This window comes from Otolemur garnettii, unplaced genomic scaffold (genome assembly GCF_000181295.1).
Source record: "Otolemur garnettii isolate 467f Iridium unplaced genomic scaffold, OtoGar3 scaffold00022, whole genome shotgun sequence".
NCBI classification, from domain to species: Eukaryota; Metazoa; Chordata; class Mammalia; order Primates; family Galagidae; genus Otolemur; species Otolemur garnettii.
This window is the reverse complement of record NW_003852417.1, coordinates 16450320-16465228: the sequence shown is the minus strand read 5'-3', so window position 1 is coordinate 16465228 and position 14909 is coordinate 16450320. Positions and strand designations below refer to the sequence as shown.

At 41.9% G+C, this 14909-nt stretch overlaps 1 protein-coding gene across 7 annotated transcripts in view; it reads left to right on the top strand.

Moving 5' to 3' along the window:
• The window catches only part of DTNB (dystrobrevin beta), a 240452-nt gene that overhangs the window by 184178 nt on the left and 41365 nt on the right, over nucleotides 1-14909 (top strand). For all 7 annotated transcript variants that reach the window (XM_003787445.3, XM_023511873.1, XM_023511870.1 and 4 more), the window contains 3 exons: nucleotides 9270-9355; nucleotides 10146-10259; nucleotides 14416-14512. In XM_003787445.3, the coding sequence (XP_003787493.1) occupies nucleotides 9270-9355; nucleotides 10146-10259; nucleotides 14416-14512 (297 nt within the window). The remainder of the gene's footprint in view (nucleotides 1-9269; nucleotides 9356-10145; nucleotides 10260-14415; nucleotides 14513-14909) is intronic.

Sequence of the window (14909 nt, the reverse complement as noted above, 5' to 3'; positions counted from 1 at the left end):
GGCTATTTTTTGGTTGCAGCCATTATTGTTGTTTGGCGGGCCCAGGCTGGGGATTCGAACCCGCCAACTTAGGTGTATGTGGCTGGCTCCTGATATTTGCACTCTTAAAGCTTCACTTCTTAAAATAAGGTTTTCTAATCCTAGATGGTTTTTGCCCTTCGTTGCTCTGGGCTTAGTGTACGTATCCCCTCAACCTAAGGTTTCATTCATTGTTAGGGACTTAATGATGATTTAACTTTTAAGTAGCTTTTCAACTTTTGTCTCCTGAACTCATCCAGCTTATACTTCTATGTCATTTAAGAAGTCATTTCTCTCCAGAGGTTACCCTAATTGCTTTGACCTAATAATAAAATGAGAAATAATAGCTACCATTTTGAGAGCCATCTGTATTTATAACCTTGCACCAGACATTTTAGACACATTTTAATCTGATTCTCACAGATGGGTAGGATTCTTAATGTAATTCTACAAATGGGAAACCAAGGCACAGAAAGGTTAAATTAGCTTGCCCAGGGTCCCTCAGCTAGACTTGAGGTTAAATACAGGGTACGCAGCTTTATATGAGTGTGGTCTCCTTCAGTACTCCATATTTACTACCAGTTAGGTATACACAATGAGTGTTTTCAATTGATACATAACCAGTGTTTTGGTATTTGGTGTTAAGTAAACTGGTCTTTCTTAGATGTGCAGGGGATGTTTGTTTGTTTTGACAAGGTAAAGAACTCTGGTTGCTTAGAGCACTGCTTCCAGCCTTGGCTGCGCATCGAAATCACTTAAGAAATTTTTTAAAAATACTCAAGTCTGAGCCCACCTTGAGAGATCGATTTAGCTGGTCTTGGATAATACAGCCTGGGCACTGAGATTTTTAAAATCTCCCCAGGTGATTGTAATGTGTGGCAAGGTTGATAACCACTGACTGAGAGCAACATTTCTGGACTGGGGATAACCCAGAATCCCCTTAGCTGAGGGTCGATAGTGTTAGAGAGAGGCAGTCACTTTACTGTCTCCGTTAGTCTATCATGCTCCTCTCCGCAGTCGGCCCCTTGGCGAAGCACCTATATTTTTACTCATTCATGCCACGTTTTGCCCTTCAGAAGCCTCTCGTGAGCCAACCTTGGACTAAAACATACTCAATGTTGTTGAGACTTTAGGTGAGCTTACCAAATAAAAGCTAAATCTCTGAGCTTATTTTTAAAAGTTCAAAGATCTAAACCCTGAAGTTTCTTTGATTTCTGAAACCTGGTTGGCCTGGAATAGTTTGAAAAAAAATTTATTTAGGAAAAAGCTGGAAAAGTACATGTCCAACTTCTTAGCCAGAATGCAGATTAAATACCATCGTCGCTATCCTAACTTTTTAGGAAACCTTATTTTCATTTTCACAGCTTGGCAATGCCCATTATTGCTGTACTAATGCCTATGATGCCTTAGTGTCTTTGAAGAAAGTATTTCTGATTCTTTCTTAGGACTTACGTTTCACTAATTAAAAATAACCCTGGCTTTCAATTTGCTATAGGCTTGCAACTTTTCAGTTTTATAGGTTTTGTTAAGGCCTTGGTAAATTATTTATTACTTTAAAGGTGATCAAGAAACTTCTTACAGATGTGAGACCTACATGAAGGAACTGATTAGATACTTTCAGACTTCCCCATTCTCCACTGCCCTAACACACACATGACATTAAGTTGCTAATGTCCACATTTGGCACCAGAGAAAATTCCCTTATTACATGGGATTACCTCATTAAAGCTATCGGCATAACTTTACCAAGCAAGTTCTATAACTATGATGAAGATACTGGTATAGAATCATATTCAGAATGTGGCATTATAAAATTGCACTAAGCAACAATTTTTTGACATTGTTAAAAGAAAATGGAGAGAATTAAAGCAAACCAAGGATCTGGAAGCAAATGAATTATCTCTGGGATACCTATGAGTAATGCTACTTTTGCTGCCACTGCCAGATTGTAGAGCAACCATGAGTCCATGCCTAGGCTATTCTGAGCTCTTTGGGAAATGATCCAAACTGGGTTTTTCCAGTAAACTTAGTTTAATACAGAGTTGCCTCAATATATTCACTGAAGTTTAGGCCACCTCTGAACTCCCAGAAAAGATTCAAAGAATAGGACTGTTAACACTTGTGGTTTCATCTTAAAGACGCAAGGTATAGGTTTTGTGAAGTAATCATTGAATTAAAGTTTCACAGGTCTCCTTCTACATCAGCAGTTCTCAACCACATTAAAGGGCCGCGGCATTAGGAAGGTTGAGAACCACTGTTCTACATGAATCAGGAATAGTTCAGGATCTGGGAATCAGTTTTCTTGTCTTGAGATCTTCTGGGATGGAGGAAAGAGGTGGGCCCTGGTGAATCACTCCGTGCTTAGTGGAAGTTCTCTTACCTGCACCAGAGGTTAGTCAGCTAATCAAAAACTAGTTTCATGTATTTAAGGAGATGTCTGCTAACATATGTAGGGATGAACTGACATTACAGTTTTCAAGAATTTGCATAAAAATACTTGAACAAAGAAAAAGATACAGAATAAACGAAGTGGATATGTCAAAAATCTTTATAACTGTTGAATCTAATTGAATATATGGACACACATTTTCTCACCTTTTGTCTGTGTTTAAAATGTTCCTAATACGTGTTTAAGTAAGTTAAAATAGGGAGCCATAAAAGTGGTACATACATCCTTTAACATTTCTTTGTATCTAGTCATGCATATTTGACATCCATGAGCCCAGGTCCTCTGTAGCTTGTCTCCTCCGCGTGAAACACCATCACAGGGTGCAAGTCCAGCTTCCGTTTTCAGTCCTTTACGGTGGAATGAAAACTTAAACGTTCTTGTGATGCAATGGTGCAGAATTCCTTTTTGTAGTTTTTCCAGATGTTTAAAATTGTCTCACCTTCAACTAATTCAACAGTCGTTTACTTTACAAGCTCATCTGTATTGAGTCTCCAACTTATTCAACTTGGTTTTCATAGAAATAGCAACCACCTTTTCATCCTTGTGTTTCATTGGCTTGTGTGATATTTAATTAAATTACATAATAGCAAGTACAACTTGGAACAAACAACTAATCTTGTTAAGCAGGCAGCTCAACTGGTAGAAACAGGTGCGTATGGGGAATGCTAACGTGTAGGCTGCTCACCATGAACCGGGGGCAGCAGTCACTGTTCTCCAGAAGGAGTGGAGCCCCTTCCAGTACCCCCGCTGTGTTCACTAAGTAGAGGTCAATTGAGACACTTTATCTGTACTTTTTTCTGGGCCTCTTCTGCTCCAGTTGCTATAAGACCTGAAAGGTTCATTGGGTCTGGAAGCTTCCTTGAGTTTTAGTGGTGTGAACATATAATGCCTTGATGGCAGACGTTCCCGGGTTACCCCAAACCCCAGAACCATATGCCCTTCTTTTGGGTAAACATTTACTCATTTTTAGTTGCTTATGATTCTGGCTCTGCTGCTTACTAGATTTATACATTATAAACTATTTTAAATTGCACGTGAACTTTATGGCCATCCTGTATAATAAGTTTATTAAATACAATTTTATTTTGAGTTGTAATAATCAACATTTGTAGCGCATTGTGCTGCTTCCTATATTATATCATTAAATCCTCTCCACATGACTTTTGGTAAAAATTCTCATTTTACAGACAAGAAAATGAAAAAAATAAAATAACTCAAGGTCACACGGCCAGCGAGTAGCAAAGCTAGGATCCCTAACTAGTCTCTACTTCATTCATATCCCACTAGAGCTAGATCAGAGTGGTTCTCAACCTTCCTAATGCCTCCTAGTGCCATGACTCTTTAATACAGTTCCTCCTGTTGTTGTGACCCCCAACCATAAAATTATTTTCATTGCTACTTCATAACTATAATTTTGCTACAATTATGAATTGTAATGTAAATATCTGATATGCTGGATGCATTTTCATTGTTAGAAAGGGTTCACTACCCACAGGATGTGAACCTCTGCCCTAGAGAAATTCTTCACTTAACAGCCAATAAAATGTTTTTCATAAACGTTTATATCAGTTGTAGATTGACAGAAAAACTTAAAAGATAATTCAGAGTCCTCTATATTCCCTATCCAGTTTCCCTTATAATTAACATATTACATTAGAATAGTACATTTGTTGCAGTGAGCCAATATTGATACATTATTATTAACTAAAGATTGTTTTTAATTCAGAATTCCTTAGTCTTTACCTGATGTCCTTTTTCTCTTCCAGAATGCAATCCAGTATCCCGCACTGGGTTTAGTGTTGTGTTTTCCTTCTTAGGCTTCTCTTGGCTGTGGCAGTTTCTCTGACCTGGCTTATTTCTGCCAACCTTGACGGTTTTGAGGAGTACCACCAGACATAGTCTAGACTGTTCTTTAATTAGGATTTGTTTGGGGGGTTTTGGTTTGTTTGTTTTTGAGACAGAGTCTCAAGCTGTTGCCTTGGGTAGAGTGCTGTGGAGTCATAGCTCACAGCAACCTCCAACTCAGGCTCAAGCAATCTTCTTGCCTCAGTTTTTCTACTTTTAGTAGAGACTGGGTCTCACTTTTGCTCAGGCTGGTCTCAAACTAGTGAGCTTAAGCAATCCACCTGCCTTCACCTCTCAGAGTACTAGGATTACAGGTGTAAGCCACTACACCCAACCTTTAATTAGGATTTGTCTGGTGTTTTTGTCTTTTTTTTTTTTTCTGAGACAAGAGTCTCAAGCTGTTGCCCTGGGTAGAGTGCCATAGTGTCACAGCTCACAGCAACCTCAAATTCTTGGGCTTAAGCAATTCTCTTGCCTCAGCCTCCCAAGTAGCTGGGACTACAATGCCCAGCTAATTTTTTTGTTGTTGTAGTTGTCATTGTTTAGCAGAACTGGGCTGGGTTTGAACCCGCCAGACCCGGTGTATGTGGCCAGCGCCCTAACCATTGAGCACGGGGCGCCATGCCAAAGTGTCCTTTTCATTATGCCATATCTGGGGACATATTAGCAACATGTGTTCTCACTGTTTTTGTTGCTGACTTTGACCCCTTGCCCGAGGTAGTGTTTTTCTCATTTCTCCAACATAGTTACCCTTTTCCCCCTTCCCACACTGTATTTATTCTTTGGAAGGAAGTCACTGTGCACCAGCCACACGTGAGGATTGGGGAGTTAGGGAGTTAGGCCCTATACCTCCTTCAAAGTGGAGTCAAGTAGTATACATATGTTATTTAGAATTCTTCAAATGGGAAATTTGTTCTTCCCCATTTATTATTCAGTCTTTTATAAATGTAGAACAATGTTTTCAAAATATATAAGCAGATTTCATATCCCCCTGCTAAAAATCCTGCAGTGGCTCATCCCATATTCAGAATGAAATGCAGGCTCCTCTCCGTGGCCCAGGGACCCATGAGATCTAGGCCCAGCTTTATCTCCCAGTGCATCACCTTCACTCTCACCTGAACATCCCCACTTGGAGCAGCTGCAGGGCCTTTGCACTTGCCCTTCATCCTGCCCTGCAGGCTTCACCATCAGCCTTTCTCCTGCTTTGCCTCCTTACTTCATTGCATCCCTGAGAGTTCTTTTGTAACTTCCTCATTTAAAAAATCTTATTCATGGCTCAGCGCCTGTGGCTCAAATGGCTAAGGCGCCAGACACATACACCTAAGGTGGCGGATTCGAATCCAGCCCAGACCCACCAAACAACAATGATGGCTGCAACCAAAAAATAGCCGGGTGTTGTGGCGGGCACCTGTGGTCCCAGCTACTTGGGAGGCTGAGGCAGGAGACTCGCTGGAGCCTAGGAATTGGAGATTGCTGTGAGCGGTAATGCCACAGCACTCTACCCAGGGGGACAGCTTGAGGCTCTGTCTCAAAAAAAAAATCTTATTCATTCTATTTCATTACTCTGTATTTATTACATTTGTCCCTACTGATGTCTATATTTATTTTGGGTTTTTTGGGGAGAGGGTTAAATCTTTTTTCCAATGTAATGGAAGCTGTGTGAGGGTGGGGACTGTATCTTATTCATCTGTGACTGCTAGAACACTGCCTGGCACAACAGAAGTTCAGGAAATATTTATTTTTATAAATGAATGCACCAACTATTTTTTTTTTTTGTCTGTTTTTTTGAGGCAGAATCTCAAGCTGTCACCCTGGGTAGAGTACTGTGGCCTCATAGCTCACAGCAACCTCCAACTCTTGGGCTTAAGTAATCCTCTTGCCTCAGTTTTTCTATTTTTAGAGAACGGGTCTCACTTTTTGCTCAGGCTTGTCTTGAACCCATGAGCTCAATCAATCCACCCGCCTTAGCCTGCCAGAGTGCTGGGGTTACCGGCTTGAGCCACTGCTCCGGACCATGCACCAACTCTTTTTGTAAGAAATCATCTTCAGGTCTTTTCTGCCCAAGTCATCTTGTGTATTTATGAAGTAATAATTCCCTTTCTATCTCTTTTTCAGTGTCCTGGATGTGTTTTAGGAAGGGAAACTTGGTTTTTTTCCCCCCTTAAAGGAGCACTGTAGTATTTAAGACAATAAATAACTAAAATCCTAAGTTTCTCTGTTATTTAATGTATACTTGATAATATTTAAAATTTGAGTGAAATAAGTCAGTGTTAGTTCTCTTCTGGGGAGTTCTTCATTATCATACCCAGGTGGAGGGAGCTCAGCTCTGCTTGGGCATTGGTGGCATTTGGGCCTGCAGCCTTGGGAGGGAATCACCATGCACCCCCACATCTTTATATCTCAGCTGCAGTATTTCTTGGAGCCAGAGACTCTTAACTTGGTAAGGACTTTCTATTGATGGTACAGACTTTTGATTTCTGTATTAACCTCCTCTATGGAGGATGCCTCAGATTTGCAGTTAGACACTCAAAACTGGAAAGATTCTTTAGACATTTCCAATGAAATACCACAGTGTTTCTGTTTGTTAGCCATCAATAAGAAGCAAATTCCTTTACGAGCTCATGTTTTCATCCATAAATTTCCCTGGCCCAGCTCCAGTTTTCAGGAATTGCAAGCCTTATTCAGAGCCACATTTGGTCTTGAGCAAGCCATTTTCCTGTGGCTCAGCACAGGTTCTCAGACCCTGAATACAATATAGAAACTTTACCCAGTAGGCTGCTAGTCCATGCTTCTCTGGAGGAAAAGGAACCATCTTGTTTTTCCTTTTAAAAAAGAAAACTATTTAGCAATCTGGTAAAAAGCCTCATACCTGGATTTTTTATGCTATTTTTGCCCCTGTTTACTTAGAAAATGCCACATGAAAAGAATCTAGATAATCTTCAAGCTCTAGATGGGGGGAGGAAGGTGTCTGCTCCATGACAGGGCATATTTCTGGCAGAAGCAAGACCATTCAGAGTGAAGCACAGCTGTGTCAGAGCCTTCAGGCAGATCTGCACTCCTGGTTGGTCAATAAAAGTTGCCTGGTCTTCCCTTTTCTTGTATTAATTGGCTACCATATCCTTAAAGACATTAGCAAGGGTTAGGACAATCAGCAGATCTATGAATCACAACCACGTAATTTCTCCAAAAAAGAAATGGCTAATAATCACATGAAAGTATGCTCAACATATTAGTCATCAGAGAAATACAAATGAATCCACAGTGAGAATACCACTTCACACGCACTAAGATGACTGTGATCAAAACAACAGTACAGGTGTTGGCAAGGACGTGGAAAAAGTGAAACCTTCATAAATTGACAGTGAGGGTGTAAAAGGGTCCAGCCACACTGGAAAACAGTTTGGCGGTTTCATAAAAGGCATTTACCATATAACCCATCACTTTACTACTAGGTATATGCCCAAGAGAAATGAAAACATCTCAACATAAATGTTCAAAGCAGCATTATTTAAAATAGCCAAAAAGTAGAAACAACCCCAACCCAAATATTTGCCAACTGTTGAATGGATAAATGTGGAATATCTGTATAATGAAATATTATTTAGCCATGACAAAGAATGTTACGTGCCACATGGGTGAACCTGGCAAACACTTTGCTAGGTGTAGGAAGCCCAAACAAACAAAAAAAAAAATCAAGTATTGTGTGATTCCTTTTATAGGAAATCCAGAACAGGCAAATCCATAAAGTGTATGTCAGGGTAGGAGAGTGACGACTCGCGGGCATAGGGTTTCTTTCTGTGATGATGAATATATTTTGCAGTTAGATAGTTGTGATTATCTCACAACCTCACAAATACACACAAAGATGCTGAATGGTAACACTTTAAAAGTGGATTTTACAGTATGTAAATTACACCTCAGTTTTTAAAAATTCATTGTTAGAAACTGCATACCCACTATACCAAAAAGATAATAAACAGGTATTGGTGAAGATGCAGATAAATCGTTACCCTCATTCCTTATTAGCACTTTGAAAAACTATTTGACAGCTCCTCACATGTTAAATATGGACTTACCATTAAACTCAGCAGTTCCACTCCTAGGTGTTTACCCAAGAGAAAGGAAAACAGGTGTGGACGCAAATAGTTGTTTGTAAATGAAAGTCCAGAGCACTTCATTTCTGATAACCAGAAGCTGGAAGCAATGAAATACTACTCAGCAATAAAAAGGAAGACGGTTCATGGGGCAACGTAACTTAACCTCGCAAACTTTGAGGCATGCTGGCCTCAAACTCCTGGCCTCAATCAATCTTCCTAAGTGGAAGCCAGAAACCAAAGACTACATATTGTATGGTTCTATTTGTATGAAGTTTCTAGAAAAAGCAAAGCCTGTAAACGGCAAATCAGTGGCTGCTTAAGGTTGGGGTGGGAGTGGCAGTTGACAACAAACCAGCATGAGGGAATTTTTTGTGGTGATGGAAAAACATTCTACAACTAGACTGTGGTGATTGGTTTCACAACTGTTTGAATGTACTAAGACTTGTTGAATCGTACACTTAAAATGGATGGATTTATGGTGAGTAAATTATACCTCAAAATCTGTTTTTTAAAAAAAGTCAGTCAGCTGAGCACCCATAGCTCAGTGGTTAGGACACTGGCCACATACTCCAGAGCTGGTGGGTTCGAACCCGTCCCAGGCCTGTTAAATAAACGAACAAACAAAAAAATAGCCAGGCTTTATGGCTAGCATCTATAGTCCCAGCTACTGGGGAGGCTGAGGCAGGAGAATTGCTTGAGCCCAAGAATTGGAGGTTGCTGTGAGCTATGACGCTATAGCACTCTACCAAGGAGGGTGACAAAGTGCATTTCAATTAAAAACCAACCAGCAAAAAAATCAGTCTAGGACGCTGGACATAATTGAGTTAGAAAAAAACAAAAACACTTTCTTCGTGCTTTAGACTCGTCCTCCTACTGACTTGGGCTTTAACTTTGATGCCAACAAACAACAAAGACAGCTTATTGCAGAACTGGAAAACAAAAACAGGTAAGAAGCAAGGCCATTAATAGTGTCCGGGATTATCCTGTGAGTATCTGATTGTCTTTTTCTTTGCTGACTAGATGGCTTTTGACCGCAAAGGAGAACCCAGCCTCAGTGAATGTTGGCTGGCCCAATCCGGTGAATGCCCCAGATGCTAATTTGCATATATCTGCATGTCATTGCCCACACCCCTGCTCCTGTGGCCCAGGTGGCCTCCTGCCCACCCACTTGGGATTGCTTTCCCCACTCTTTCCCAACAGCATTGGCTCTATCTAGCCATCCTGTCCTGACATGTCTGCCACATGTGTCTGCCTGGTCTCTCAAAACAAAGCCATTTAGAAGCATAGAGACCAGACAGTACCCAGAGGTGCTGCATAGGCAGAGGGAACAGCAGCTGTCTGTCAGGGGCTGGGGCAGTGGAAGGCGAGGAGATGGGGCACATCTTGGGGGGATTCAGCTCAGGGCCTGTGTTAGAAGGTCGCAAGTTCTTTTTTGCCTCCCACAGAGAGAAACAGTAAGGTGTTCTGGTTGTCATTTTTCCTTTTGTGGAGATGTTTCAAGTTCTTGAGAAGAGCACATTCGCGACCTTTTCTACCACAAAGCCTTGTTTCATTCAGGAAATGTCAGGTGAAGCAGTTTTGAGAAGGTGTCCATGTCACGTCTTGGTCATTTAGAGGCAATCAGAGCAAGACTGGGAGAGGAGGCACTGCTAGTGGAGTGCTAGCTACTTTTGCCAGGGAAAAGGAGAAAAGCTGTGAGCATTAAGCAGCCATCTTTCCATTCATGCCCCTTCCAGAGAGATCCTGCAGGAGATTCAGCGTCTCCGCCTGGAACACGAGCAGGCCTCACAGCCCACGCCTGAGAAGGCCCAGCAGAACCCCACGCTGCTGGCAGAGCTGCGGCTACTGAGGTAGGCGGGGATAATGCACCACTGTCCTGAAACTGTCATCTACTACAGCAGGGACTTTCACCTCAGGAGACCAGACAAGGAGTTATATGTGTTTTGGTTTTGCCTCAGATGTCTAGGTTCCATAACTGATCACTCTGAGACGGTCAGTCATCCTCACAGAACTAGGTAAATACCAGCGTCAGCTCCAGGACAAGCAGAACTGTGATTGCTTGAAGAAGACCATTGCAAGCCAGGCACTTTGGGAGGCCAGGGTGGGTGGATTGCTTCAGCTCAGTAGTTCCAGACCATCCCAAGCAAGAGCAAGACTCCGTTTCTACTGAAAATAGAAAAACTAGCCAGGCCTTGTGGCCAGCACAACTAAAAATAGAAAAACTAGCCAGGCCTTGTGGCCGGCACTACTAAAAATAGAAAAACTAGCCAGGCCTTGTGGCCGGCACCTATAGTCCCAACTACTCAGGACGCTGAGGCAAGGGGATTGCTCAAGCCCAAGAGTCTGAGGTTGCTGTGGGCTAATGCCACAGCACTCTACCCAGGGAGACAGAATGAGACTGACTGGGGGAAAAAAAAAGAACCATTGTACTGTAGTCCCTTTTCTTTTCTTGCTCATTAATCTGACTTTAGAGACTCTTAGCATGAATAATGCTTTCCCTTTCCTGTGAGTATATTCTCCTGGCACGTCATCGTCAGAACAGGCTGAAGAAAGATGCTTCCTTTGCACAGCCTCTGAGACGCGAAACCAAGTCGGATTCCCTTGCGCTGTGGCTGTGGTAGCTTCCCACTTACATATAAATATAAACTGTCTCAAGGAGCAAGAAACTAAAGGTATAGAATCAAGATAGGAGTAGAGAGCAGCTTCAGCTCCCGGTCTGATACTGTTTTGGAGGGAATAGGGAAATCTTCCCAGGAGAACCCAACATGAATGTGGTCTGACCTGTTCTTAGGGTCTTACTTCCTGCCGGTCTTAGACGTGTGTGTCCGCTTCTGTAACTAAAGTTCAGTGACTTGATTCTCACCAGATTGCTAGATTTCCAAGGAGGGGGGTTCTTCCTGTTTAGGTTGATTTTTAAGGTGCTATCATCTGGCATTTTACATAGCTCAATGCCATTTTTTTTTTTCAGTTCTTCCTTTACCTTAGGTAATTTAGTCTCTCAAGCATGATTTCTTTACCTAGAGAATGGAGATTATAGTTTTACATAGGTATCTTCCTGTTTTAATTTATGTCATCAAGAAGTAAGTAATTTAAACTGTGCAGGTGAAAATCATTGTGGTGGCTCGGCGCCTGAAGCTCAAGCAGCTAAGGTGCCAGCCACATACACCAGAGCTGGCAGCTTTGAATCCACCCCGGGCCTGCCAAACAACAATGACAACTACAACCAAAAATAGCCGGGCATTGTGCTCCTATAGTCCCAGCTACTTGGGAGGCTGAGGCAAGAGAATTGCTTAAGCCCAGGAGTTGGAGGTTGCTGTGAGCTGTGATGCCACGGCACTCTACCCAGGGTGACAGCTTGAGGCTCTGTCTCAAAAAGAAAATCATTGTGGTATAGGGATTTCCAGTCTCTCTTTCTCTCTCTCTCTCTCTCTCTCTATATATATATATATATATATATTTTTTTTTTTTTTTTTTTTTTTTTTTAAACTTATATCCCTGTCATCCCTGAGTCTAACTGTTGCTGGAACTGACATTAATAAAAGCCCTCAGTTAGCTGGAAGGAACTGAAAAACATGGATTTAGTAGGCACAGAGCAGAGTTCAGGGATATCACATAAGGCAGCAAAAAGCTAGAATTTAAGCCCAAGGAGGATCTAAAGTTTGAGAAATCAAAATATTTAATCTCAAAAGCAGTTTCTATATCATTGAAGAAAGGAAGGACTATTTACCAAGTGTGCTGGAACAATTGTTTATGCATAAGGACAAAACATGTTGGCTTTCTACCTCACACCACCAGATAGATTAAACATGTATGTAGTGTACAAAACTTTTAAGGCCAGGCACAGTGGGTCACACCTATAATCCTAGAACTTTGGGAGGCTGAGGCAAGTGCATTGCTTGACCTATGAGTTCAGAACCAGCCTGAATAAGAGCAAGACCTCATCTCTACTAAAAATAGAAAAAAATTAGCCAGGCATTGTGCAGATGCCTGTAGTCCTGGCTACTCAGGAGATTTAGGCAAGAGGATTGCTTGAGACCAAAAGTTTGAGGTTGCTGTGCGCTGTGACACCATGGCACTCTACCGAGGGTGACAAAGTGAAACTCTGTCTCAAAAAAAAAAGACTAGATGGCAGTGAGCAGTGAATCTATCCTCAAAATTTATAATCCGATATTGGAAACAAAATAATTTGGTAGTCAGTTAAATAATATACAGTGTCTGTAAGACAATGATACATTATGAGGTGGAGAACCTGCGGTCTTGGGGCCACATGTGGCCTTCTAGATCTTTGAGTGTGGCCTTTTGACTGAATCCAAACAGAGCAAGTCCTTTTTAATAAGGAGATTTGTTCTGTAAGGTTTGGATTTGGTCAAGGGGCCACACTCGGGGAGCTGGAGGGCCATATGTGGCCTTGTGGCCACAGGTTCTGCACCCCTTATAAAGGTGGGTATAATTTGGATGGAGTATAGGACAAAATATTTCATATTGGAAATGAGGTTGTGGTTCAGCATAATCCCTCAAGTAAGTATGGCCCATTTCAGCAAAGGGAAAGTGTCTCAGAACTAAGAAGTTGTTTTCAGTCATTCATTAAATTAATCTTTAAGAGTACCAATAATAGGAGGTAACATTAGCTAGGCAGTTAAGACCAGATTCTGGAGAGCCTTGATTGTTAGGTCATTGGAAATCTTTGGAGGGTTTCAGATTTTGTTCAGTTCAGCAAATATCATCATAATTGAGCACATACTGGATATTTTCTTAGTTTTTCAGTACACACAAAGGTGAGTAAAGCTCATTTCTTTACCTCAAGGATTTTGTTTTGCATCATGGTAGGAATGGCATCAATGCAAGGTAAAGTAAATTTAGCATCGTAGGGAAGCACTACATTGCTACAGTGGTTAAGTCAGCCCTGCAAAGGAGTCAGGAGAAGCTTCCTGGAAAGAGTCAGACATCAAGGAATGAATAGGATTTGGAAGAGAGATGGGAATACCTGTGAGTCAAAAACATTGGGGCCTGTTTAGGGAAAAGTGAGCCATCAGCTGGTGATCCTGGCATGGAAGGGAAAAAGAGGTGAGGCGCTAACTATAGGAATGCAGATGGGTTCCAGGGCAGGGGAGAAATACAATGGGAGCCACATGGGTAACCAAAGATTTCCTAACAGCCACACTGTTATTAATTTAATACTATATTTTACTTCACCTGATATTTCCAAAATATTATTATTTCAACAGGTAATCAGTGTTACAAAATGCTTATGGTATTTTGCCTTCTTTTTTGCACGCTAAGTCTTTGGATTTCAGTGTCTGTGTTATACTCACAGCTCATCATGGTTCGGACCAGCCATGGTTCAGGGGTCCCATCATCATGTGTGGCTAGTGGCTACGTGTGGGATGGCACAGGTCTAGATTGTGCAGGACAAGGGTCAGTAGTGCTAGAGGTTCTGTTGAGATCATTATATAGGATGATGAAAGGAACACCACTTTGCTTTGAGCAGCATTTTAAAGTTCATAGAATACTCATATCTATTAATACTATCTTCCGTGAGCCGTTAGAAGAGAGAAACTTGAGGTTAGGTGACTTGTCCACAGCTGCATGTTTAGTAAGTGCCAGGGCCAGCGCCAGACCTCAAACCTCTTGATTTTTATTCCACTGCCCTTCCTCACCATAAAAGGTGAATTCAGGACTAATCACGCTGGGAGACTGTTACATGTGTGAGGTATTTGACTTCCTATTAAAAGTCATTCTCTTTAATAATAATATGAATAACGGCACGGATACTTTCCAAGACCATTTTACCTGTTATTCTCACAGCAATACAAGAAAGCAGGCCAAACAGGTGTCCTCACTATTTTATACAAGAGGTGTCGGAGGTTAAATGGACTTGCTCAGCATCTCATAACTGCCAAGTTGCGGAATCAGGTCCAAAACCCATCTCACCTGGCCTTAGACCTTTCTTTGAGTTCTGCTTTATCTTCACAGTTTCATTTCTGATGGACTTTTCCTCTGGGGCAGGCAAAGGAAGGATGAACTGGAACAGCGGATGTCGGCACTGCAGGAGAGCCGGCGGGAGCTGATGGTGCAGCTGGAAGGGCTGATGAAGCTGCTGAAGGTAAGAGCAGCTCCAGTCTGCTCCTCTCACCTGCCCCTGTAGAGCACTGCCCACCTCAGCCCCAGCTGCTGCCTCCCCATGACCTGACCACGGAGCAGGGTGAGGCCTAGGGCTTGGCTGTCACTGCCTGAACCAGTTTTCGGATAAACCTCCATAAATGTAGCCACTTAAGTCAGTGTAAAGCCTAATCATAAAAAATTAGTAATTGGAAATAGGGTAATGTTCTAAGTAGTTGGTTGTTTTGTTTTGTTTTTGTAGAGACACAGTTTTACTTTATTGCCCTTGGTAGAGTGCTGTGGCATCACACTGCTCACAGCAACCTCCAACTCCTGGGCTTAGGCGATTCTCTTGCCTCAGCCTCCCAAGTAGCTGGGACTACAGGTGTGTGTTCGGCTAT